General features: G+C 38.3%; 1 protein-coding gene across 7 annotated transcripts in view; it reads left to right on the forward strand.

The window, feature by feature from the left end:
• Positions 1-27,643, forward strand: part of tle2a (TLE family member 2, transcriptional corepressor a) — a 58,463-nt gene that overhangs the window by 22,518 nt on the left and 8,302 nt on the right. Inside the window, exons 3-10 of one of the 7 annotated variants that reach the window (XM_038301735.1) lie at positions 16,307-16,370; positions 20,581-20,625; positions 22,569-22,631; positions 24,401-24,505; positions 25,021-25,234; positions 25,404-25,433; positions 25,582-25,598; positions 27,255-27,350. In XM_038301735.1, coding sequence (XP_038157663.1) covers positions 16,307-16,370; positions 20,581-20,625; positions 22,569-22,631; positions 24,401-24,505; positions 25,021-25,234; positions 25,404-25,433; positions 25,582-25,598; positions 27,255-27,350 — 634 coding nt within the window. The remainder of the gene's footprint in view (positions 1-16,306; positions 16,371-20,580; positions 20,626-22,568; positions 22,632-24,400; positions 24,506-25,020; positions 25,235-25,403; positions 25,434-25,581; positions 25,599-27,254; positions 27,351-27,643) is intronic. The other 6 variants (XM_038301736.1, XM_038301738.1, XM_038301739.1 and 3 more) reach the window with 6 other exon arrangements.

The raw sequence follows: 27,643 nt of genomic DNA on the forward strand, positions 1-27,643 counted from the left end.
GAGTTCTTTGCCGAGCTGAATGCGCTGGTTTGGTCTGCCGGCTTCCGTAGAATCGTGAGCGCGCATGGGGGCGCTATTAGGAAATCCTATACACTACTGTTTAGGCTCTAAAACGTTCTAAATGACTTCGTTTCGAGTAAATTCTGGATGCTACCCACTCAGGACACTTGGATTACATTGGACGAGCAGTATGGAGGAATATTGACAAGTTTTTGTGGACTTTTGTAGACCTTTCTGTCTCGGGCGCCATAGACCTCCATTATTTGAATGTCAGCAGACAGCAAGAAGTCTCCCAGATCTCCAGATGCATTTGAGATATCAAAAAAGTACTCCAGAGTGTTGTTCAGCATGGAGGTGAGTAGAAAATGAAGGCTAATCATGTTTTGGGTGTACTATTCCTTTAACAATGAAGACTGTTGTTCTAATTGCGACCTGGTCTGGCTAAAACTCATCACCTGATGCCCAGATGATTTTTATGATGCATCATTAGAAGCTAATACTTTAAATACTGCCCTTTTAACCAAATTAATATCGAAATGGGTTCATCCAACAGTGCTGCAGTTATTTTGCCTTTTAGTGGCAAGTTAAAGAGGTCCTTTTATTTTATCTAATTGTGTTACTTCCTTGGATAAAGCTGTGCCTGAGCTCATCTGTTGTATATTTTTGCCTTATCCACATGTTCCCTTTTTTTGATTAAACTGCTGAAAACTTTACTCTGAATATTTAACTGTTCATTTATTACTAGAGGGAACCAGGTATGGTTTTATTGGATCACTTAATGCAGACTGAAGTCTTTTATGCTTGTGTGCTCAATCACTAAGTAGGCCAGTCATGCATGTCAACATGTCTCTAGCCACACGCTGATCAGAGGTCATAAAACTTCCATTATGTCGTAACCCCCCTCAAAGATTTAAAATGGCAAGCGGTACCATAAAACCCCTTGCCTCTTTCCGTAATGATGCAACTCTTAAAAGCCCTGGAATGTATGCCATCCATGACTATATGGAGCTCAGCTTGGCTTCCCTTTTGGAAAAGACCAAAAGCAGTTGGAAGGATTAGCGGTGCCCTTGTATAATCCAACAGGTTGCAGCACAGAGCTGCATCTCTGATTGCAGACTACACCTTCATGTAATCGGACCCACATGGCCGCAATTCACCCCGCAGGCAAAACATGACCCCAATGCCCACACAAATAGACTCACTAATCTATCCTGGCACACTTCTAGTATGCATTGTACTCTGACTCCTCCAATTATCTCAACACACAAATAGATGTTGTCCTGAAATGGCAGTGCTGGGTTTTTTTTTGCTTCTGAGAAGGTTATTCCGATCTGTTGGATTTAAGAGCAGAAGGGGGAGAGAGAGAGATTGTGGTGGGATTATGGTTGATGGGCTGCATAGGTTTTTGTGTTTATAACTCACTGTGTGTGGTAAGGTTCATAACCCATCCGTGGGTAAATGTCTGTTTTTTGGAATAAGGAGAAAACACCCTACTTGGCTAAAGAGAGAGAAGAGTTAATTAATTAAAGGGTCACTGGTGGGCCAACTGCTTCTCAGTGTGGGAGTATGTGGTGGTTGTGTGTTTTAACTATACAAACAGGCTGTAATCAGCAAACTGAAGGGAAGCAGGAGGAGCTGCTGACAGAGCCCTCATTACTGTAATTTTTGGTCTCAAACACACACACACACAGGTTGTTCTTTGTGACTGTGAGCACCATTATGCGTGCGCGCTCTGTAGAGACAGATAGGCTCTCCACTTACCTCTAATATGCTGCCACTCAGCACTAAAGAGCCCCTCCACTCTTCTCATCCCAAATAGCACCAGGCAGCTGCAACTACTGATGCAGTGACTGCGTCATTTTAGGATCATGTTTAAGATCATGTTAAGCCAAAGTTATTTTTTCATCTGTGAAAATCACACTAAAAAATAAAGCTCAGAACTTTTAGCAAGACATAATCAAGCTAATGGTCTCTTCAAGGAGTTTGCTTTCTTTTTTTTTGTTGATTCTAAATAATAAGTTATATGTAGGGTTGTCACGATACTAAACTTTTCAACTCGATACCGATACTAAGGAAAATATTCGATACTCGATACCATTTTCGATACCACAAGGATAAAATTTCAACAGAAAATTTTTGATTAATAATTAAAATACAATAAATAAATAAATAAATACAATAAACAGTAAGAACAACATTTTGAGGTTGTTTGCTGTGCACAGTATATAGCAAGCTTGATAAAAAACTTACAAAATTAAAATTAAGTGTTCCTTCCTTGGCTATGCTTTGCACACATAACAATGACACTAGCCAAACCGGTTAAGAAACAAAAAGTAATTCTCAGCAGCTGCAACTGTTACAAAAAAAGTCTGAAACTGAAAAGTACACAATATTATTTAATCACACAGTGTTCAGAAAGTGCATTTTCCTCTATTCTGCACTTAAGATGAATGACTGATTAGGAGCGACTGGTACTCGATACTTTTGAAAATGAGTATTGTATCCGGATACAACATTTCAGTATCGATACTTTTTTGAGTATCGATACTTTTGACAACCCTAGTTATATGTTGATCTTTACATACATAAAATAAAGTTTGCCTTCCTTATATCCTCATACACTATCAGACTCACAGTAACTGCTACATCAGTTACAAAGTTAAGAGAGGTTTCTCTTTAAAGTGAGCTCTTAACTTTGGCCATGAAAAACTAGTTGTGCGTGCAGTTTCAATAACTCCTAAGGTGTGTTTCCTCTAGGCTAATTCAAGGTTTTATTTTCAGTTTAATTAAAATGAGCCCTTAGGGGAAATGGCAAGCCAGGATCACTCCATGGGTTTTTTTTTATTTGTTTTAAATGAAACAAAAATAAAGCCAACTTAATATGAATACTAATGAATGCAGCCTTATAGGAAATGTTTGTATAAAACTGAAATGCATACAGAGGTCTGTCATTATTTTTCTTTCTTACACCTTAGATCCTAAAAGGTTTAAAAGATTGCAAAAAAAAAACTATTCAAAAACTTTTTTTTTTTTACTCTTCAGAATTTACTTGCTGTTACCATAGTCTACCTTAGTCAAAGTTTACAGAAAAGATTAACTGTAAAACAGCCAAAAAATAGAAATATGGTAAATATAATGCTAATGTTATTCTGGTTATTTATGTTTATTTTTGAGTGAATCTGATGGCGTGGATAGGAGTGAACTTTTTACTTTTGTTGATTCTTATAAGAAGAATTTCTGCATTATTCAGTACAGTCTGAACTTCAGTTAAATTAAAAAATACTTAACTAATCCGAAAGGGAATTACATTTTGCAGTAGTCTTTTTTTATTTTAACCAGTTGAAGGTGTTGATGGGTGTAGACAGGAAGGATCTTCTGTCGCGGTAGAACGGGAACTAAACCAGATGTGATGTGAATATTACTGAAATCTAAACTAGTTATTCAAAACTTTTTGTTTTATGGCCAGTGCCAATACAGATTATTTTGACATCAGGCTAACAGATCCCATTTTTTTCTTTTTTTTTTTTAAGGAAATGTTGTTTTTTCCCCCTCCACTTACATGATAAAAAAAATGACACAATAATAACAAATGCTACACAATTTTCACATCTAGGGCTGCAACTAACGATTATTTTGCAAATCGATTTATCTGTTGATTATTTTTTTCCGATTACTCAATTAATAATTGGATAGCCAAAGGTTCCTTTAAGAAGATTTTTTTTCGAAATTAAAGCAGGTGAAACTAAAACCTTTACACTTTCGGAGTTCTGGATAGAGCATGATGACAGAAGGGAAAAATATTTTTAAAATCTGAATTACAAAATTTTGATACAATTACTGCTCTGAGTAGGTTGCTCTGTCAGCTAAAGGCACATTTTAGAGTCTCTACACTCCAGTTAACGAATAATCGATACTAATTTAGCTGATGATTATTTCAATACTCGATTTATTACAATTAATCTGATTAATGACACATGATCCAAAGGCATGGCTGCTGAGTGCATCAATGAATCTGTGAACAAATCTGAGGATAGGCAGCCTGAAAAAAAAATGCTAATATCAGCCCAAAACTTCAGTCAGTGGATGTATCTGTCTGCTTCTAGTCTGAACAAGACAAGACAAAAGCAAGCAGCATTGGTTCTAGTCTGATTTTAACAACCATAATCTCAACTACTATGTTCCTACATTTATATTAAGCTTCACAAAGGTCATTTTTAAAAAAAGGAAAGAGAGATGTCATACGATGACACAGAAAGCATAAGATGCTGCCTTATGAAAGGAAATTAATCATCAGAATAGGGTAAACGATGGCCGCTGAGCTGAATCACTATGGTTGGAGGTTTTTTATTATCAGCCCGCCCCGCCAGACCGTCTTACCCTGTATACATGGCACATAAGTCTGGATAGGAGCTGGTAAAGCCCAATTTTAAAGGTAGGAGCAGGTCGGTGATACAGGCTCAGTTTTACTTGACACCGGTACGTTCCTTGCGGAAATGGGATTTGCAGACATGTTGTCAGCAGCTTTTATGTGCTGTGCTCTTTTTTTTCTTTGCACCTTATATTCTCGCCGACTCAGGTTGGGCATGCACTGCACAGGCAGCAAGCTTGGGAACAACATATAAAAGTAGAAAACATAGCTTTTCTAAAAACATTTTTAAAAACTCTAGTGGTCTAGGTGTGACGAGAATTTCTTTCCAAGAGTTTTCACAATCTGTTGATCTTGGGACATCAAGGGGATAAATCATAACACATCTCTAGATGTGTACATACTACTACTAAACCTTAAAACAAAGTGTTCAAAACCTCAACATTAAGACAGATATAAATTCATTGCAGTAGTGGAAGAATATGCAATCACTCTACCTTCCATATTCTGGCTATTAAAATATTTTTAATTCCTCAAATTGCGCTTAGGCCTTTATTGAAAGGCTACAATTAAACTAATTAAGCTTTAGAACTATTTTTGATTAAAAAACGAATGCATATATTTGTAAAAGTATTTAAGTTATGCAACGGTGTAAACCAGTATCCTGGGGCCTTATTTACAAAATAGTGTGCAACTTTCATACTAAAAGTTTGAACTTGGAAGAAATTCTAAAATTTGCGGAGCACACTTTACCTTCATATAACCCAATTTGCATGGAATTGCCTGCAGCTGATTGTGGATTTTCGTCTGCCTCCTAAATAGATTTGCAAATCAGTAAATACCCAGAAGGCTCCCATCACGTGTCCATATAACCATGGTAACGGTACTGTCAGGCCATCACAGAGAGACTATCAACACACCTCAGACAAAATTGTTACAGTTCTTCCATATCTTTGCACATCAAACAAGAACACCTATTGAATCACATCATTCTATTAATAAAAGCTAATTCATTCACAGATTGTGCCCTTTTAACAGCATGTGTACAGTCATACCTTTTGAATTTGCCTTTTTGCTTTAAATTGAAATGAAGTGTTTTCAGACACAGTTTATACTAGGTTATATTATACGCTGCTTTATATGTCTGAATAACAAACGTTGAGGTTGTCCCATGGCTGGTATGTTACAAATCAGGGATGACTATTAAATACCGAACTGATGAAACACTCAGGCTGCACAGAATAAAGTGAGAAGTTGAAGCGGCACTCGTGAATAAAATAGAATACAATAGAAATGAATTAAATCACCTTATTTATCCCTGAGGGACAATTAATTGGTAAAGAACAGACTTAAATAAGTGTATAAGAAATGAGTAAATGGTGACGCACACTTCCTCCCTTTGCCCCCTTTTTTTTTTAGGCTGGTCAATATAAAGCAGCTAATAATTTATCCATCGTTATATGGCAGCAGGTCAGTAGAGTCTGTGAACACTCACTCCTCATTCTTCCACCGGTGATGTACTCCAGTGCCAAGGCTGCCAGAATCTTTCCAAAATTACAAAGCAATTTAATCCTGAGCTTTTCCACCTGAGGGATCATCACATCTGCTGATCTGCCACCATTTTTTTACTTATTCATTTTTTGTTTCTTAAGATATATGAAAGTGCCCCTTTGCGAATACATTTTGTAGCACAGACCATTGCACTAGAGCTGCCATTAACGACTAATTTTCTAACGACTAATCTTTCGAATAGTCGACTAATCTTAACGACTAATTTCTATAAAAGTCGCCACTGTTGGGGTTCGGCAGAGTAGCTCCTGGATTGTGACTCAAAAAAAAAAAGGTTACATTGATACTGTCTGTTTGCTCATTCAATAAACCCTCTGTGTCAGTCTGTTGCGGTCTCGATAGCACAAAAATTACAATAAATGGGCATGTGTAGCTTTGTTCAACTTTTTTTTAACCAAATTATTACCAAACAGTTGAGGGGCCCTGCTTAACATTCGAAGACGGTCGGCCATCGTACTTCACAAGAATTATAAAAAGAACATGCTAACTAGGCATTTAAACGGTAATCATAATGTTAATTCCTTTTAAGGTGTTCGTGCATCGCGGGTTTGCTCCCTTTATAATCCAAAAAAAACTTAGTGTACAAATAGGGCTGGGCGATAATTCAATAACGATATATATCGATCGATAGACGTGTGGCGCAATAGAAAAAAAGAGGGTCGATAAAAGTTCGATAAAAAAGAAACGCAGTTTTCCTTCCTTCTCATTGTAGCCTAGCATGTAGGTTTATGCTAGTCACTACTTCCTCCCAACCAATCACAATCGCGGACCCAGGCACAACGTCACCAAGCGCCGCCCTCTCAAACCTCAACACAGAGCACATGAAGCTGTGCAGCAAGGAGAGGCGGAGGAAATTGTTTCAAAGAAAGGTTTTTGTAGTTCGGCAGTCTGGCAGTATTTCGGTCATGGCAAGTCGGACAAAAAACAAACCACAGTCATCTGGAAAATGTGTCGGGAACCAGTGAAAACCAGTCTGATAACGAAACCAACTTTTTTTTTTTATCATCTCAGCCGCTCACAGCCGCAGGAGTACGAGCTGTGTAGGCCCCGACGCAGCTCTCCTCCGAGGAATCTTTGGAAAATATATATATATTTTCAGTTCTGGGCAGTTTCCCACGTAGTTCTAACAATTGAGATAAAAATGCTGAGGGGCCAGAAACTTCAAAGTAATAACTCAGGTTAAAGCAGGAAATGGGGGCGGCGGTGGGGGGTCATTTATTAATTTGTTATATTTATTTTGGTCACTTTTCTGGTCACTTAAGTTTATTCTTTGTCAGTATTTAATAACATAACTCAGGTCTCTTAAGTTATTTTTCTTTAAAACAATTCTGTTATGGTTAAAAAAGTTGGTTAAATAAAGATTTAATTCGAAGTCGAAGTGTTTTTTATTAAAATTCAATCATTTAGCAATATTATAAAAAGTCCAGGCAGAGCTGCACATAAAATATGGTTTCAAATCTTTTCAATAATTATCGATATCGATCAATATGCATTTTTTTTTATCGATAAGCTTTTTTTCTATATCGCCCAGCCCTATGTACAAACCACTCTATTACCAGCTGCCCGAAAGTATTTTCATAGTTTGGATACTTTTGGTCTTCTAGGCCTCCAACCTTAATTCAGACTCGCCTGACACTGGCATTTTCATATCACGCTCAAATCCAGAACCAACAGTAACAGAAGCTCATGACAGGATCGGTGTGGGCACAGCAAAACTAGTGCTTTGGAGCGGAATGACCTGAAATCAGATCAGCTTTTTGCTCAGACCAAAATAAATGGGCAATAAAAGGCTGACAAAAAAAGATATCCATTGACAAATTTTCATCAGCGATTATGTTGAATATGTTGACTAATTGCAGCAGCACAATCCACATAAACAGACCGAAACAGAGAAATATTTACAGTTTACATCCAACTGCATTGTTTTCATTATATACATTTTTCGTTGGGTTTGTTTATTATTTGTTGGTGCTGAATGTAATGTGGTTCAACCATTATTTTTAAAATGTTGCAAGTTATTTGCTTTTACAGATTCTTTGTACATGAGGTCCCTGGATGTTTTAAGGTAGTCCAGCAGCCCTTATCCTGTTTAACCATTTCCCTGCAAGTGCAAATTTGATATAAGCAAAGCTTAATGTTCATATGTTTATAGTTTCTTTATAAATATAATTTCTTTTTAAAAGTAATTCATGGTGTGTAAGGCAAACAATTGCACACCTGGGGGCTGGTAGCCCTGATGCTCTGATATGCAATGTTGAAGCTTGACCCCATTTGTATTGTAGATTAGTTATGAGTAGCTGATGTTTGTGGATAGTGGTTTATGAGTTTAAAACTGGGGATTTGGGGTTTTGAACTGTTGATCAGACAAAACAAGATGCACGATGTTCTTCAAATAAACCACTTAATTCAGCCTGTTTGGTTTGGCAGTGAATAAAGTCTATCAAAAAGTGCCAAAGGCAATTATTAACAAAGTCATTAATTTGAATCAAATCTAAGGCGAGACGCCGCCTGATAAGGAAATGACAGCCAAACATCTCTGTCTGTGGCTGTTATTTCATGAGAACATTCCTGGTAAGGTGTGGTGTTGTAAAACAACAGGGTCAATTTGAATGCTATTGTTCCCCAAACATCAATCCAGAATGTATAAAAGAATTTATTAATCATCCATCCATTTTCTGACATGCTTTATTCCAAGCGGGGTCACGAGGGGTGCTGGTGCCCATCTTCTGCTGTCTACGGTCGAGAGGCGGGGTACACCATGGACAGGTCACCACTCCATCGCAGATTTATTAATCAAACATTTAAATAAGTTAGTATAAAATACTTTTTAAAAAAAAACTTTTACTTTACTCTATTTTAAGTAGATTGCTAACATTAAACTAAACTTGTTTTATTTTCATTTAATAAGTGAATATAAAGTGTGATTAAAAAGCTACAAACGAAAAAAAAAAAGCTTAATTCAGTAACGAACAATACGATGCAGTGATTTAGTTGTTGATTGCAGTTATTTAGTTGCGTGATTATTCATGTTTAAGAATCATGTTTTGAGGACTTTAGCTCTAAAACTAATTAAGTACCTAAGTACCATTGTATTTAAACAAGCAGTTTGTAATGCGAAGCAAAAAGATATTGTGTATATATATATATATATATATATATATATATATATATATATATATATATATATATATATATATATATATATATATATATATACACACATGTATGTGTGTGTGTGTGTGTATGTGTGTGCATGTGTATGTGTATATATATATGATATTACATATTTTGATCAAGTGTTTTAAGAACTAATTTACATCATAAAACATAAGATTTTAAATAAATTATTCTTAGAGATATGTTGGCTAACTATTGCATTGGCTGGTGGTTCATTTGGATTTGGCAAACTGACCCGACTGCAGATATATGGAGGACTGGGTACAAGGCTGAGGGATTTCCTCCCTCCGTGTTTTTCTTTAATGCAGGAGCAGCAACATGATCATGTAGCTCGATTATGTGAAGCAGAAACGGCTCTCAGAACCTGATGTGGGTAAATTCTGAGCCTTTAGAGCAGTAAAAACATCACTCATCTGAGTATGTTCTTTTTTTTGTTTTTTTTACACTTCAGGTGCAAACCCTCTGTGGTTTCTTTAGGAAAAACAAGTCTGTGTCAGAGTACCACTATTTTGAATAAAGTATGATAGAAATTTATAAAATGTAAATCCCTTTATTGTCCCACAATGGGGAAATACACTCTCTGCATTTAACCCATCCCCTTGGGGAGCAGTGGGCTGCCATTTTGTGGCTCCCAGAGAGCAGCCTGGGGTTAAGGGTCTTGCTCAGAGACCCAGAGTGGCAGTCTGTGGGGATCGAACTGTGTACTTGCAACCTTCTCAGAGCACAAGCGCACTGCTCTAACCACTAGGCCAACACTTCCTATATGTATATATGATCAGATTATTTGATTTTTCAGCCCATGTAAAATGAACTGAATTGACATAATATCTGAAGTATTCCCATTTCTTTTTTTTTGTGCAAAGCGTTGTTAGTTGAGCTCAGGTTTACAATGCAAACGCTAGCAGATGCATCACTCACTATGACATCACTCCAAGCTGGCTTGTCCTCACATAAGTCAGATGATGATGGTCTCTGACTGCCCGGCTTGGCTGGTAGGGAAGTAACTAATGTGTGACGTCTTAAACCTTTCACTGCATTGGTCCAAAAAAACTATGTTGTAAAAGCAGCATTCTGTTTTAAAACTGCAGTTGGCAAGCTACGGGCTGGCCTCGTATTTGTTTTTTACAAGTCTAAGAGATCCCCTTTCTACACTTTTGTTTTGGACCCATGGTATTTTTACTCAAAGTTAACATACTGTTAGAATCTCTTACATGCACATGTTTGGTCCCAAGTAAACAGATTTTTGCCTCCAGACCAGCTGTAATGTCATTTTTGTCTTAACATCAACTGATTCTTTTTGAATTGCATCTTTTATTCATTTAGAACAAGACAAGTAGAGCATTCATTTCCCTTTCTGTGTTTAATTAGCTTACTGTACATTTGTTGCCAGCTTTTAATACCTAACATCTGGGGATTCTTATTTAGTGCTGGAGCGGCAGTATGTACACCAACAGCATAGACTGAACAGGCTCCAAAGAACTGTGTATTAATCTTTTAAATATTTGATGGCATCAATACATAGGAATACTCATATTTTGCCAAATCTTTAAACTTGGGATCTGTCTATAGATTGAAGGACTGACACGGGTCATCTTTTCATCTTTGTTTTTTTTTTTTATCCATCTGCGTTGTAATGCACTTTATTTTGGTGTTAGTGGATCTTTAATTACCCGTCTGCAGACAGTTCAAAATGCTGCTGCACAACTTCTAACAGGGGAAACATAAGTTCAAACATATCTGCCTAGTTTTAAGTTTACTTCCCTGGCTGGAGGTTAATTTTAGGATTAATTTAAATTTTTTATTTGTATTTTTTTAAGTCTTTAAATGGCTTTGCTCCACCCTATATTGATGATATCCTACAGCCTTATGTGGCGCTTCATGCTCTTAGGTCAGTGGATCAATTACTCCTGTCAGTAGAATGAGGTGTAAACTCAGAGGGAAGTGGGCTTTCTCTGCAGCCGGTCCCAAACTCTGCTATGATTTGCTGCTGCAAATCAGGCAGGCTTCCTCTTTTATTTGAAATCTCTTTTAAAATCTCATCTTTTCTCTCTGGCATTTGATAATCAATAGAAGGTCGTTGTTGGTTGATTTTATGTTTTATTTCTTTTATTTTCTACTTAGTTTTTACTAATGTATTTTACATACTTTATATTAATCTTAGTGCAGTAAATGTTTTGTAACTCCGCTTTTGTTCAGCACATTGGTCCTATTGTTTTTTTTTTAAAGTGCTATATAAATAAAGTTTGTTTGGATTAGATTGTCGTGTTCATGGACATTCACTGGGCTGGAAGTTGCTCCAGCAATCTCTCCATTGAAAACTATTGAAGCCAATTGGACAGAACAAGTTGATCAATGCTAATAGGTCTGCCAGTTTAACCAGCATGTATGTTTTGGACTCGGGGAATCCCAAGATACCCAAAGGAAATCCACACATTTTTAAGAATAAAAAGCCTTCAGTGTGTATTTCTTGAGATACTGGTGAGTGAATTGGAACATGCTGGTCTTGGCACTGCCCAGTTAGTATCAAGGTATACTGAGCTAATAAAAAACTTTTGGTTCATTCTTGCTAAATTTCTCTTCCTGCTACGTTGATAGTCAAGTTCTTTTGAGGAAATTCCAAAGAAAATGCCACAGTGACTATAAGGTAGTTTTTTTTTTTTTTTTTTTTTGTAGACATACTTTATTAACAAGAGAGACAAAATTAGTTATTTGGTCTAGAAACAAGAAGAGCACCACCTCTCACTGTTAAGGGCCAATATTCTAAAAGGACACTGGTAATCAACAAGGTGGCATGTGGGTTGAGCAGAATATTGGAGGCTGGCTGTGTGAACAGATATTCAAACTAACCAGCCAACCCCAGCTTTTTCCCACCAGTTTTACTCTGGTGGGAAAAAGCAGAACAGCAGATGTCCCATCATGCTCTCGCTGTTACTGAATGTAATAGATGTTAATTCTATATATTTACCTGATTATCCAAAGGAGAAAAGTGACCAGCAATCAGATGTACAGTTTTGCAAAAAGAAAATATGTGTGAATACAATTATACCATGAAACCCTTTCCTTTTAACCTATTTTTATTATACTAGAGGACTCTGATATATTGAGTGTATCCCAACATCACAGGTCCGATGCATGTGAGAAAAAAACTATCCCAGTGCAAATGCAGTATATACAGGGTTTCTGTCTGTGCAGCAAGTTGGGTCCAGTTAGATTGTCTCTACAACCTCTGTAGCGTCTAATCGTATTTGTGAATAATACACTTTGTCTCACCCAGTCTATGCCTTTTTACTTTAGCCAAGCTGGATACATGTTCTTATACTGAATGTCCCATATTAAACATTTCAAACGAGAAGGTCATCCACAGCAATGCCTCTGTCTGCAGACTTACATTATAATATGCAGATGTATTGGTGTGTATGTATATAAAAAAATATTGTAATGTTTGCACCTTCTATGTGTGTATATACACTGCATGATGCTTTTGTATACTCATGCATGTGCAGGTGTTGATGCTTATATGATGTGCGTGGGTGTCGTTGCTGTGCAGCACTGACAGGGCTGTCTAAAGGATTGCAAGCTGCAGATTTGTAGCGCATTCAGCTGATCATCTTATCTGCTGTCACCACCAGTGAAAGATTGGAAGATCCAAGCCCACCATAGCACAAGCACAGACAACCACACACTCTTGTGTGTCTCTCCTGCTCGCTCATTCAGTCTAGTTTTCTCTCCTATTCACTGTCTCTCTCTCTCTCCTCTGGAACTTCTCTCCCTCCTCTCAGTAAATGGTGCTCTGCCAAAGACTAATTATTACAAGCAATCATTCCAACAAGAAATGCCTACTTTCTACTTGCCTCACTCCTCTCCTATCCCTCATTTACTCCCCCCCACCCCCCCGACCCAATCTAACTCCTTTGTGCTCGCAGTCACATAATGGTTACACACTCACACTGTGATTCCATTCCTTGAAGTTCATTTGTGAGGAAAGGCTATTGCTTTCTTGGTGCAACATGCAGGTCTTTTTTGTAAGCAGAAGAGCTGTCAGTCTGTGTGGGTGGGTTTGTATAAATTAAATGTGCAGCTTTTAAAAGCAGAAGATATATATATATATATATATATATATATATATATATATATATATATATATATATATATATATATATATATATATTTTTTTTTTACAGGTGTAGAGAGATTTTTTTTTCTATAACCCGTGATGATGAGATTTATTAGTCTAAGACTAATTATGTTTAATCAAAGGGCTTTAAAGTGGGTTTAGCACTTTCTTTTAGCAGTTAGTACTGCTAAAAGATAAAAGCATCCTCTTTTTGCATGTGCTGTATATCCCAGTTTTCCAAAAAACATAATGCCAGTCTTTCCAAATCCAGCTTCTTCCATAACAGAAAGGAGGATGAAATGGTGCAGTTTTGCTGTGAGCAATAGGTTGGCAGTCTACCAAACCAGAGGGCTCAGGGATCATCTATGAGGCACATTCTGTACATTTTAGGTTTATGCACTTGCTCAGACATTTCAGTTGAGTTTCGTTTTAGTTTTCTGGCAAGCATATTTCAGAATGTTAAATGTAGAAATGCCTTGGACATTACCAATGCACAGGGAAAGCTATTTGGAGCTATTTTGCCTGAAGTGCATGCAGAAGTGACTGAATGGTGACTGAATAAGTAAACATTTAGGTGGATGTTTGCGCTCTACAGAATGGTCTGGTTTGTTATATGTTTTACAAATTGTATGAAGTGTTGTATGTCCATTGAATTCTTGACACTTTTCATATTTAGCCGCACAGTCAAAAATACAGGCCGTTATGTATTTTATTTTGCAGCTTCAAACATCACAATTAGTTTGTATCTTACTTATAGCAGTCAGAACTACCCTTAAAATATTTAAAAGCATTAGAAAAGCCTACAGTACCCTGTTGGCTAGTAAAAACATCTGGATGGTGGATGTGTTTGTGTGTACTTTAGAGATATAAGGTTACAGAGAAGATGTGGGGGGTGGGGATTATATTTTATTGTATTTTATTGTTTAATATAGCTTGAAAAATGTTTTCAGAAATAGAACTGATTGTGAAATTAACTTTACAATAAATTCTTTCTGAAAATATGGAATAGAATCAAAGAACTGTCTATAAATTGTCTACCTTACACAATGATGGCAGAAATTTGCCTTAGACTTGCTAACACACAACAATGTAATAACAATACATTAAAATACAATTATAACAGAGTTAATTGCAAACACAGCAGCAGCAGATTCACTTCATCAAGGGAAGGGAATCAGAACAGACCAAGTAACATTTACAAATATGATGCCATTGTTACTGTAAAAAGAAATGTGGCGAGGGTGTGCACTTGTATTTTAATTCCTTTTAATGTAATTTTATTTACATTTTTTTTAAACTTTTAAGTCAGACTTGGTCAGGGCTTGCTTTTAAAGTCTGACACATTTGGCTTGTTTTCTTCCTTTTAGTTGTATCATTGCTCTCTCTTGAAGCCTGGTTTTATTTCAATATATGTATTTTGCACCAATTCCCAACAGATGTCACTCAAGGCATAATCAATCAACAGTTAACTATAAATGTGTCTCAATATTAATTAGAAAATAGTGTTCCTCTTTAAAACCTTCTAACATTCTGTCTTTATTTCTAATACTTTGATGATACTAAAGGGAGCTTTTAGTCTTGTTTTCACTTTACATCATTCATTTGAGAGCGTTTTGCTTAAATGTGACTCATAACTTTTCGCTGATGGAAAACTCTGCTTTTTGCACTTTTTTTATCAGCAGTCAAGATTGTTCAAGTTGAAAACTGTCAGATTTTTTTTTTTTTTTTTTTTTTGCTGCTTTCCAGGGATGCAGCTCTAAACATGAGTTTTTCTTCGCTTTTAAAAGTTTATAAAATTTTCACTTTGGATTTCATTTATATGTGGAAAATTAGACGTTGACTAATACACAAGTAGGTTAGTGTCCTAAATGCATCCTCTAACTGGACCGTCTAAATGTAGAGCAGTTTGTGTAGTTTGGGCATTATTCAATGCTTTTTCTCATTAATGTTGGGATTTTAAAAGTTAAAGTAAAACTGGTTGCTCCTTGCAAACAGCAGCAGCCGTTCTCAGCCTGGCTGTGAGCGATTCCTGCCGAGAACCAATTCCACTGTAATAAAATCTAGAGAGTGGGTGTGTGGTTTAATCCTCGCTACATTTCTTCCACCACCTCCTCTTTACTTCTCGTCCTGCTTCTCTCCCTCACCTCCCTTGTCTGCTCAACTGGCTGGCAATGATAAATGAGTCAATTATGGGCGTGTGTGCGCGCAGCACTGGAGGAAGAGAGCGGACGGGGATGTTATTACCTGTTGCGGCTGGGGGTAATGTTGCGGTATTAATCATATTCTAATTTTCTCCCAGCAAATGACCCTCCTTTCACCCACATCCAAAGTCCTCCCCTGCACCACAACCCCTTTCCACCAACCTCCATGTCACCCCCATCTAATCAATCTGTTTCCTGCAAACAAGTTGGTGTAAACGGACAAGGGCCCAAATGTGCCTGCTTTAGGGTGAGCTGAGATTTGAGGTGCTGTGGAGAAATTCATTTCTAAGGGAAAGTGGAGCACAAAAGGGAAAAAAGAATGAGTCTGGATATAAATATCTGTCCAGTTTTAGCATGACAGCAAGGGAGTGTTTGGATACAAGCTACAACAAAGGACATATCTCTCTTAGATTTAAATTTTTGCAACCCTTAAAGATGAAGCTCCATCTTGAATAAAAAAAACAAAAAAACATTGTAAACAAGAAGCAAATGTGCACAAAGACAGAAGGGTTTGCAGATAATTAGGAAAGCAGTGACATGAGAAAGAAGGTCCATGGGTATAGTGAAAGTTGTCCAGAGAGAGGAAGTGCACGAAGTGAAGAGACACCTTGGATGTGCCTCCCTGCAGTCTTGGCTGGGTTTCAGGCTCCAAGCGTGACTTTGTCTATTTCTGCTCTGCTCTGAGGTGATAATGGGCTGTCAGCACTCCAGTCACCCTGCTCCCTCCTCCCTGGTGAGTGATGAAGGGACAGAAGTGGAAAGGGGAGGGGATGAGAAGAATCATGGAAGAGTAATTTGTTATGTCGCTAATTGCATTGTATGTTTAAAATCGGAGGATGATATGCCAAACTGTTTGTTTTTTATTCTCTTCTGTTGCAGTTTGAAACTGGAGTGTGAGAAACTGGCCACAGAGAAGACTGAGATCCAAAGACACTATGTTATGGTGAGATGCACTGACACAAATTCTACTTCTAAAAGCGAATGCAGAGCCAAGTAGTATAAATCCCTTTCATCTGCTTCCAGCTGTCCTAAAACACCCCCAGATAATTACAGTCAAAGTTTCAGACAGGAAAATGCAAACACATGCAATTATTGATTTTATTTTCCTGCTTATATAGTCATCAGTTTGTAGTGAAAGTTATGAGTATGGATGAGAGTCTACATCTTTTCAAGATTATTGCAAGTACTGTTCATTAGAGATGAGTCCATCTTTTGATAGTTTTAGGCCTTTTTTAAATGCAGTTATGAGTCAGAACCTTGATGTCAAACAAAAGTGATTATTTCATCCTTGAGCTGCTTCAATATTTGTTTGATTTTAGGATATCTGGGTTATTTTAAATAATATTTTTCTACAGGATAGATGCAACATGCAGATGTTGTTTTGTTGCTACTGAAAGATGGAAAAAAACGACCATTTAATTCACAAAGTGTCTTTGTTTGTATAAGAAATGGTCTCATCTAGAGTTTGTTTCAAACCACCGTCATCCTTGGTGTTGGAATCTAAAATCATTCAACAGTCTGTTGTTGTCAGTGTTTATCAATTTTTTTAGCTTCATTTTTTTTGGTTGTTCAGCAAATTACAAAAGATAAAATAAAAAATATACTACATGTTGATATGTAAAGATTATCCCCATGCATGCATCAAACCTTTATGCATGTTCTGTTTTTAATAGTTGAATAAGTGCATCAACAAACGTACATAATGTGTGATCCGTTTAGATGCTCCTTAGTATTCATGTGCATGATGAGAAATAGAATAAGAAATTAGAGTCAAAAAAAGGGAAATTTAGCTGATTTCCAGCTCTGAGTGTTATTTTAACTGAATACTAATATTACTTTAATGATAATCTGTACTCAACGGTTGGCGGCCACAAGTCTCTTTGAGGATGAATAAATCAATAAAATACCATCAGTTCACCAATATATGTAACTCAAAGCCCCCCCACACTTGTTGATGTATGAGCCCAGCTGTAGGAACCATAAGGCTCTGAAATAACGTGCACTAAGCATTATTACTCTTCCTGTCAGTGCTATCATTCACCCCTTGGATGGAATTTTACTCTTCTGTATGTTTCCCCTTACTATAGATCTTAACATCAAGATTGTAAAATTTTTTGCAGAAATGATAATGCTGTATAAATGGCTGATTTCCAGCTCTTTATGTTATAATATTGGGTCTCATAACAGGTAAAAATGTAATGTTTTTCTATCATTTTCCTAATTCTAGTCCTATCAGAGAAAGTTGCTGCCTCACAATAGAGGTTTTTATTTCAAGAGCATGGCTTCAGTTAATTCTCTAATGTGATTCCAGTCAATGATTCATAGATGGATGGATAGGTAGAGAGATGGATGGATGGATTTAAATGAAGTTTGCCCGGCAGCAGATCAGCTCTAATTAGTTGTCGTCTAAACAAATGATGACAAAACCAAATTTCTCTCCTGGATTCAGTCAATGTCTAACAAATGTCATCAAAACAAAAAACTCTCATTATCCTTAAACTGTAAGATAATTAGCAAATTCTTAGTAATTTCCCTAATATTTCACTCAGATCAGACACAGATTGAGAGTTATCATTTAGTACAATAATTTAAATAATCTAATAATTGATTTTCTGTTGAAATACTTGGCCTGTCACAGCAGAAATTTATATTTTGGCCTGATAGATGCACCTCATCTTTACACACACTTCAAAATTATTTTATGAGTTTTTAAGATAAACCACTTAATAACACATGTTGCAAAATATCCCGTGGTATTGAAATGAATCAGTTATTTAAAGCCTGTTAACCATAATGCTGTACATAAAAGAAGACAGGACAACCTCATAGTAGAAAGGCACCACAGCAAGAGCTGCACAAAGTTAGAACAAGCTGCTTTCCATAAAGTTTTCATTCCTATTTTAAAAGTAGCAAAGCAATAACATTCCTATATAAAAAAAAAAAACAAATCTTGAAACAAGAACAAAAAAGACACCAATCAGCATCTAATTTTACTTTATTAATAATGTTGTTTTAGCTGATTATACAAGTTAATCCAGTGTCACCTTTTAGATATTCTTATTTCATTTCTGCGTTGTGAGTTTATAGTTCAAATTTGATATTGTGATGATTTTTTTTTATTCTTATTGTTGCTTCAATTAGCTTAGAGCTAAATATAGAGCTTATATGTTTTTCCAAAAGATCTCGTTCAATTGTAGGAAAAAAAGAGTAAAAAGATATAATAAAGTGTATTTAATGGAAATATTATGTTCTGTATAAACAAAGGCCCAAAATCTCATGGCCTGCCCCCCCCACACACTTAATTTACCCTTGATCAGAGCCAGAAACCAGCACAGCTGACAGAGCGTGAGCTGCCCAGAACCTGCTGTTAAAAAAAAAACAGCTATGTGGGATCTTGGCACCGAGTCTGAACTTGTGAGGAGGAGGAGATGGTAGCTGGCATCGGCTCTTCTTTACCGACTGATGATTTGGGGTAGTTTGGATGTTGCTAAGCAACAGGCAAAACTTGGCAAAGAGCTGCTAGGCGGAGCTGCCAGGGAAGGCATCTTTTATGGAGGCTTAGAGGCAAACACACAGACAGAAGAGTGTGCGCTCAGATGGCTCGCTTTAAACCATATTCACACAGAAGCACACAAAGCACATAGGTGCACACGCCCACACAGTTGCAGGCTTGTGCTTGAAATACAAACACACACCTGTGCTCTTACACACACACACATATGGATGAGTGCCAGGAAAGAGATCTGGAGACGGAGGACCCCTGCCACCTCTTCTTCCAGCCTGCCAGGCTGTTTTGGCTGCTCGGTTGCTCGGCTGCCAATCTCCTCTCCCCACTACCAGCCACTCTGAAAAGCAAATGTCAGCCTGTCACTTTTCAAAGCATCCGACTTTAAAATGTTCTCCTTTTTGTCCATCTCTGAGAGAAGAGAGGCCTCCTCTGCTGTCTCTGTTGCATTCTTCTCCTCCTGCATGTCTCACAGTTCCTTGTGCTTAAAGATAAAAAAAGTGGTTGAAAAGCTCACATTAGACCTTATTATTGCTGTCGCTCTTCCAGCGACAATTTCCCAGCATTTCTTTGTATTTTTTGACTCTGGTTAATGTGCTGCGGACTCGTTTCAGTGCCTCTAAATTTTCAGCAGTCATGGGTAAATTAGTGGGGACGTGCTTTTAAGGACGTGCAGAACAAGGTTTTACTGCCATTGGATGACACTGGCATTAAAGGTTTCCATATTCAATCACACGAGCATTTTTCCTAAATAGTTACATTTGGAGCATTCTACGAGCTAATTGTTATAAACAGACTTATGAAAACCACAGTGTTTGTGCAATTTAGCACTGAACAATTGTTTTACTTTAATGGGTTACATTTTTTAGTGCCCATTCACTTGGAGCAAGGTTTTAGAAGTTAAATATTGTTGACCTCTTTCATGTTTTTGCCTGTTCTGCTACACATTTATACTCATCAAGGGTTTTTAATCCAGTATGGCATTAAAATGACAACTTAGATCCATCTCAGCCTTGCTGCTGTGTAGAAATCTTGGTCATAATACAGGAGTCTGTTTCCGGAAAGCTCTATGGACCTGTTGTTGTCCTGTTTGCTGCTCTGCTGATTACTGATTTGGTTTGTAAAATGCAACATAAGGAAAAGCTATGGATGGATTTAAATGCATCATTCACAGTTATTAGGGCTATGTTCAACAGGATCCATGTTCATACTGGGTATGAACAAGCCAGCCATGATCAGATCACTACAGTCCTTTGGGGGAAAACATAATATTGAAACTGTGATTTTAAATTGAGACGTGCTGATCAAACCACTGCACAAAATAATAACAATTAATTAGGTTTATTTTTAATTGTATATCCGAGTATTTGTTTATATGTTGCGAATGTTGAGAATGTTTTTTTGTTGTTTTTTTTTGACTATTTTTTTGACTTTTCATCTAAACATTTTGCAGCGGGGAAAAAATCTTTGTTTGATAACTTCTTAATCAGAGATGAAACTTTAAGCCTCTGTTTATTTCTCTGTTTATTTCTGCTATAGATGAGTAATCACCTCTTTATAAATGAAAACCCTCCAGCACAATAAACAGTCTAGCCTTATTCTTTATTTCCTACAATTATGAATAACTGCTCTTTTCCTTTTGTTTCAGTATTATGAAATGTCCTACGGCCTTAACATTGAAATGCACAAACAGGTGAGTCAGCTCCAGGTCTGCTGCTCTTTGCTCTGCTCCCTTTTTCCCAAAGCATTATTATCCCTCCTTCTGCATCATTTTGACTGACATTCTTTTCAGCTCTGCTCAACACTTGTTTCCAAAAAAAAGAAAAAAAAGTATTTTTCTCTTTGCTCTCCTAATGTCAGTCTTCTGATGGACCTCTATAGCATGTCTCTGTTGTGTAGGCGTTAATAAGTGTGCTCTGTGCTCTTCCCTTGCGCCCACATTAATCCTAGTTTGTCCCTCCCCCTCCATCCTCCCATCATTCCTATGCTTTACTTTTCTTCTTCCACGCAATACTTTTTGTATTTGTCTCTTATTCTTTATTTCAAATATTTCCTTATCTTTTTTTATTCACTCCATCCTCTCTCCTCCTTCTCTCCATTGATTTCTCTTTGTCTCCTAATTGTCGCTGCCCCCTCCTCCACCCCGACCTTCTTTGCAGATATTCAGTCCATGCTGAATTTCGCTTTAAATCAGGTCACTGGCTTCCTGCTGTCTGCTCTATCTTTGTCCACTCCCTTTCTTTATTTCATCCTCTCAGTCACTCCGGTTTTGATGCGCCGTTGCCGATGCTGCGTTTCCCCTTCCGCCTGCCTCCACCCAGTCTCAGCTTTTTTTTTCTCCCTCCTCCACCTTCCCTCTGCTTCTCTTTTCTTCATTTCTCCATTCCATCCGGCATGCGTCCTTCACCAGCAGTCATTTCCCTCAACCCCGACGTGCCCTTTTTCCTTCTCGTTTCTCTCCTCTGCCCCCTCTCTTCATTTCCCCTCTCCCATTTCATCTTACCCTCTTATTCTCCTCCTGTAGATTGCTCATGTTCTCTCCTTTTTCTCCCTCCCTCTCTGGAAGATGTCATTTAGTAGCTGAAGTTCTCTAACAAGAAATCATTGTGTCCCCGGGGGTGGGGGGAGGTGATGGATTCAGAGGTTGGAGGGAAGGAGGGCAGGGTTGGGACTGAAATGGGGAGAGATGAGGCTAGTCAGAAAAATGAGAGAGGAAGCCTAAGGAAAAAAAAGAGGGGTGGAAGTTCAGTCCGCCATCAATAAATCACTTAAGAGAGAGAGGATGAGTGCATCTCAGTGTGCGTGTGGGGAGGGTGGAAATGGGCATACACACAAAGGGCCCAACATGCACACGCATTCTCCCACACACAAACACACACATACTTCAAAGTGTAGCTTTCAACAAGATAAACAGCCTGCAGCTATAATGATGCTGTCATGATCTCTACATGCATGTCATTACTGGCCCGAACAGCCTCCCTGGACCAACAGCTGATATTGTTGGTGTGTGTTAGAAATAACGCCGCAGCGCACGTCACACTGATTACTCTTCTAATGGTAAGAAAGAATGGATGGAAAGAGCGATTAAATGGAGCGGGCCGGTCGGAAGATGGAGGGAAAGTTTTGTGTTGGCGGTGTACCAGACCGTGTTCATACAGACACACACCTACAGCACAAACGAGTGACTCCCCGCCGCCCACCCCCAAGGAAACACACAGTCTCACAAAACTATGCATGCATAAATAAAAAACAGGGAGACAAAACAGACATGCAAGGATACACCATACACACAAGATGGGGTTTGTTGTGTCTCCTCTTCTTGTCTTCGCACACACACACCTCTCTACACACACTGTGTGGGCTGGTTGCGGCCGCAGCAGATGCTGTGCATGAATATTTTAGCCAAACTCTCTGGCAGAGTTTCCATTTGCATGGACCAGATGTAAGCAGCTGAAATATTTACCACTCAGGCCCTGAGAGAGGCAGGCCAAAGCTGTGTTTGTCTGTGTATAACCTTTCCTGAATGTGTGCGCGTGTTTTCTTTGTGTTCATGCTCAATCTTTGTGTGTGATTGTTTGTGTGTTTATTCATCAAAGTGACAGTATGTTTTTGTTTATTTTTTTCTCACTCTTTCAGACGGAGATTGCCAAGCGGCTGAATGTGATCTGTGCCCAGCTCATCCCCTACCTGTCGCAGGAGGTGGGACACACACACGCTCCCCACCATGCTCACACGCACACACTCTGTATTCAGTTTTCTGTCTTTACTTGGTGACAGGAACCTTGACAGAAAAATGTCCATGCACATATTTATTAATATCTTTCACACATAGAGCTGCTGATGGACTGCATGCATTCAGTAAGAGTTCAGGATGAGGAACAAGGAAATGCATCATTGTTTAGTTATACACACACTGCCCAAAATGTCATGTGCTCATAGAAAGCATCCATCCATCCATTATCTGACACGCTTGTCCCGAGTGGGGTCGCGAGGGGTGCTGGTGCCTATCTCCAGCAGTCAATGGGCGAGAGGCGGTGTACACCCTGGACAGGTCGCCAGTCCATCGCAGCTCATAGAAACATATCTCAACAAATTAGATTTAATAATTTAGTGAAAGCAGTGAAACTCATCTGTGTTCATTAAACACAGAATTGTGGATTTATCATTTTTTTGTTTTTGTTTTATGGCTTGCAGCAAATTAAACTTTTTAATTTTAATTTTCATAAAAAAGTGAGTAATGTTCAATAGCTGCAGAATGTAGACTTTCATATATTTACTGCAAATAATATGCACTCAATATGGGTTTAGGGGTTCCCTTTTAAAGGGATTTCTGCTTTACGTCCGCTGTGGTGTCAGGAAGCCCCATTTTAATAGCAGCCTTGAACTTATTTGTGTTGTTGGTCCTACTGTCTCTTGTCCTTCCTCTTGTCCGACTGTGGGGTATAGGTCAGGCTAGTTTGCAGACTGATGAAGCACAGTTCGGAAATTAGATCAACTTCTTTTTGAAACCTGTCAGAAGACAGAAATATAGTGCTTTAATATTTCCATGTAGACGGCTGCATTTACTTTGGACTGTATTAAAAAGGTGGACCAACACCAGCAGGTGACAAGGCTCCACCAGTCAACCATGAGTTTAGAAACTAAAGCATCCTGGGTTCTCTTCTTCTGCAATTCGGGGATCTTAACTTTCCAAATGTTGAGAATGAACATCAACAATAGGGTCCCCTGAGCATCGTTTTGCAGTTTCTGCAGGAAAATTTCTCTCAAAGTAGGCAGACGGTGTGGACCAAAAATCTCATTCAGGTCTCTTCTAAATGCGCTGTTATGGCTTTCCCCACCCCTCTCCACCCTACCGTCCTTTTCCCACAGCCTGCAATCATAACAACCATACAGAATTCGTAAAGTTAGCCCTGGGAACTTGGAATAATACATTAGATGAAGGCTGCAGACCACTATGGACAGAGTGTTTCCCCTGATGTCATCATGAGGGGGGTGCTTTTTAAAACAGGGAATTTTGAGCACACATTACCTAAAAGGTTGAGAAAGACAATGTAGAGGGGAAAGTTTGTTTTCTTTTCATTTCTGATCCACAAACAAAGGCTTCAGGACACATATGACTGCTACAATATGCTTATAAAGGGAATTTTACATAATATGGGACCTTCAAAAATTGTTCAAGCTTTGCTTGTTTTCTGCACTAAAATCTTTGAATTTTATTTGTCAAGTGTTAAATTATTTCATTCTAACAAACTGAATTTGAGGTTTGAATTAGCTGTAAGCCATGACAATTAGAAGCAAACTGGAATTATGATTATGCACGTAATCAGTTTATAATTTTTACTTTGTGAATTGTATATAGGAGATGCTGTATATGATCGCCTAAAAAGTGATTAATTCAGATCTGCACATTTTTAAATATAAAGCTGTAGCTGTAAATTGATCCTCTGATGTCTTGGTTTGATCTGCAGCACCAGCAGCAGGTGGTCCAGGCCATGGAGCGCGCCAAACAGGTGACCATGGGGGAGCTAAATGCTTCCATAGGGGTACGTGGGCTCCCCCCTCTGCCTCAGAGCGTGTGTACCTTATACTCCCGTATTTGATTTTTTTCCTTATTTTCATTTCCTTCTTGCACCTCAAGTCACCTTTTTGGCTATTTTGACTATTGTGATGACTATCAGCTCATCATTTTCTTTCAACCGTTATCAGTTATTAAGATCTGATCTCTGATCAGATCCGAGCATCAGTTCCTGAAACTTGAGTGCTCCCAAAATGACCGTCAAATAAAATGTTTGCTGGTATTTTGGCAAACATTGAAACTTTTCTTTATTTCAAAGCTTTAATCAGTACCGGTACTTTGTTTTTATACTAAATTTTCACCCTAGAACTTTTAATTGTGCCACTGCTTTGACCTTGGCATGTCTCCTTATGTGCACATCGCAGCAATTAGTTCCCTCCTCCTTCTTCCTCCTTTTCTTCTTCTTAATTACTTCCAGTCAACCACTTCCTTCACTCCATGTAAGTCACCCAAGCTTCTCTCCTCTTTTCTTTCTCTTGCTTTTTGGGGTTTTATTTGTTTCCCCGTCTATAGCAGCAGCTCCAGGCTCAGCACATCTCCCAGCATGCCCAAGGGTTGCCAGTGGGCCCACACCCATCAGGACTGCCCCACCCCAGCCTGGCGCTCGGCGGAGGGTCTGGCCTGCTTGCCCTGTCAGGTGCTTTAGGGGCCCAGCTTGCAGCCAAAGATGAGAGGGCGCACCTTGAGGCGGCGGCAGCCTCTGCCGCTGCAGCAGAACACCACAGAGGTAAGCTTTAAATCATGCCTGACATTAGATGAGTTTAGTGCTCAGGCTGGAGTCTGAAACCATGTTTGAAGCAAAAAAACAAAAACAAAGCTGATGTAGAGAGGGAGCAAGCATAAAATCTTGGCGTAGTTTAGTCTGATTGATTTTTTTTATTTTATTTTCCCCTTAGAGCATTGTCAAGGCAGAGTCATGGTGTCTGGTGATAATTCTCCTCAGGGATATTTCTGCACGTTGTCATCATTGTGAATAACTTTATGATTATGTGTATTTTTCTGTCCTTACTTGCCCTTGCTGCATTGCTGCGCTCTTTCTGGATGTGTTGGACATTTTATGTCTTGACTGAGCAGAGCGGGAAGCCGGACCAGTGAGTGCAAATTACACCCTACCGCACTATTGATCACACATTATACAGTAATATTAGCCCAACTCTATGCCCTTCCTTAGAATCCACATCTAGATAGGGAACATTTTTTCTCTAATGTTGGGGTTAAAGAAAACCATACAAATTACTGTCTACCGATAGAAATGTAAGACTAAATGGTACAAAATGCAGCTCTATAGAGTTGATATCAGAATCTCTTTGCCTAACAAATGCATTGATCCCCTTGCAGTTTTTGGCATTTTGCTACAATACAACTACTATGCTATTGGGATTTTATGTGATAAACATAAAAAAGGCGTAGCAGAATCTCTGCTTATGTTGTTAATTGAAATGAGCATCAATTTACGTTTGAAGATTTCATCCTCTGCCCAGTCCTTTGCTACCTTTAACTGGTTTTCTTCCATTAGAACCCTGTATTGAGCGCTATCCTTCTTCCCTTCAACTCTAACCCACTTATCTATCCCAGCTGAAAAAAACTCCTATATGATGCTGCCATCACTACGTTTAGTAGGTTTTGTGCTCACTGTGCATGATGTCTGTACATGAATGAAGGACCAAACAGTGCCCTGTGAGATTCACTAAGCATGTAGTATTATTTTATACAAAAACTCTTGTTGAACCCATCTACTGGTGTTCTTAACTTTCATCTTACAAAAAATTAAGCCCTCCATAGAACAGCTGGAATTATAGCTTTATTTTCTAATTGACCGACTTCTGAAGCTCATTGGTTTTGGGGAATTTATGTTTTTGGCTTATTTCTGTTCTATATATATATATAACAGAAACTAGATAGATAGATAGATCATCTGTTACTTTGCTTTGTTTTGTCGCATACAATCCCAGTAAAATACAGTACACTAGTTTTTTCTGTAATCTGACATGATGCCAAAAGGTTATAGCAATGAAAATGAAGCTTTTTAAAGCCAGTATAATAGGTTTTAAAAAGCTTTAATAGCTTTTATATAGCTTTAAAAAGCTATATAATAGGTTTTTCCTGTTTCTTACCCGAGTTACATTTTTGGATTATTTGTAGCTCACAAAATTGCCTTTTATTTAAATTTCTATTTAGCATAAAAAAAACTTAGTGCAGTTGAGCAGTTATAGGTTAAACACATTTAAAGTATAAACTTGTTTAAATAAACACAAGTTGCACAAAATTACCTGTAGATGTTCAGAAAATGCACTATTCTAAACCTCGTTCAATGAGATAAAATCCAAAAGGACACATCTATCCATCTAGTGCATTTAAACTATAAGCGTTTCCTATCTGGATGCATGTTATGCTGCAATGTGCACATGTTTGCTTTCAGCTTTGATTTTAGCTCACTCCAGCCTCTCCAGTCTTCTCCTCTGCCTCATGCTGCTTCCCTCTGTGGGCTGGCCAGTCGATGCAGCCTGATATTCTTTCACATTCATCGCTGCAGCTCATGAGCCTGAAATGATTTATGCACTCCCCCTCACTTCATTATCACCCTCTTCCTCCCCTTCCACCCTAACATCCTTTTCTCCACTCCCCGTACTACCTCCCTTCATCTCCTCCTCACCAATCCCCCCTTCTCCCTTCTTTCATCTGCTTGTGTACAAATGCTCCCTCTTTTTGCTGCTTTGCTCTAATTCACCCCCCTCCCCTCTCTACAGAGTTCCTTGTCCAACGGAGATAAGGGTCGCCCAACAGACTACCTCAGCAACGGCAAGAAGAGGAAAGCTGAAGAGAAGGAGTTCATGACAGACTATGTGAGGACACTTCCATAACACTCTTAAATGTTTGAGTTACTGCAGGAAAGTTTCACCCAACTCCTCCAATCTGAGTCAGATAAAAGAAATGCTGTCTTTGTAGAGTAGAAGACCAGCAGACTTTAGGGAACTGCTTTCTTTTCTTTCTGAAATATTTACAGTCCTGATTCCGCTGTTTTCTTGAAGTAAGAGTTATTTTTAATAAATGATGTTGCTAGATGGTAGAAGGGTAAACTGAGACCCGTTTCACCCCTCAGTTAACTGTGTGGGGCTGCTTTAAATGTATACTGTTT

The sequence above is a fragment of the Cyprinodon tularosa genome, unplaced genomic scaffold (assembly GCF_016077235.1).
Source record: "Cyprinodon tularosa strain WSP-4 unplaced genomic scaffold, ASM1607723v1 ctg473, whole genome shotgun sequence".
Lineage (NCBI taxonomy): Eukaryota > Metazoa > Chordata > Actinopteri > Cyprinodontiformes > Cyprinodontidae > Cyprinodon > Cyprinodon tularosa.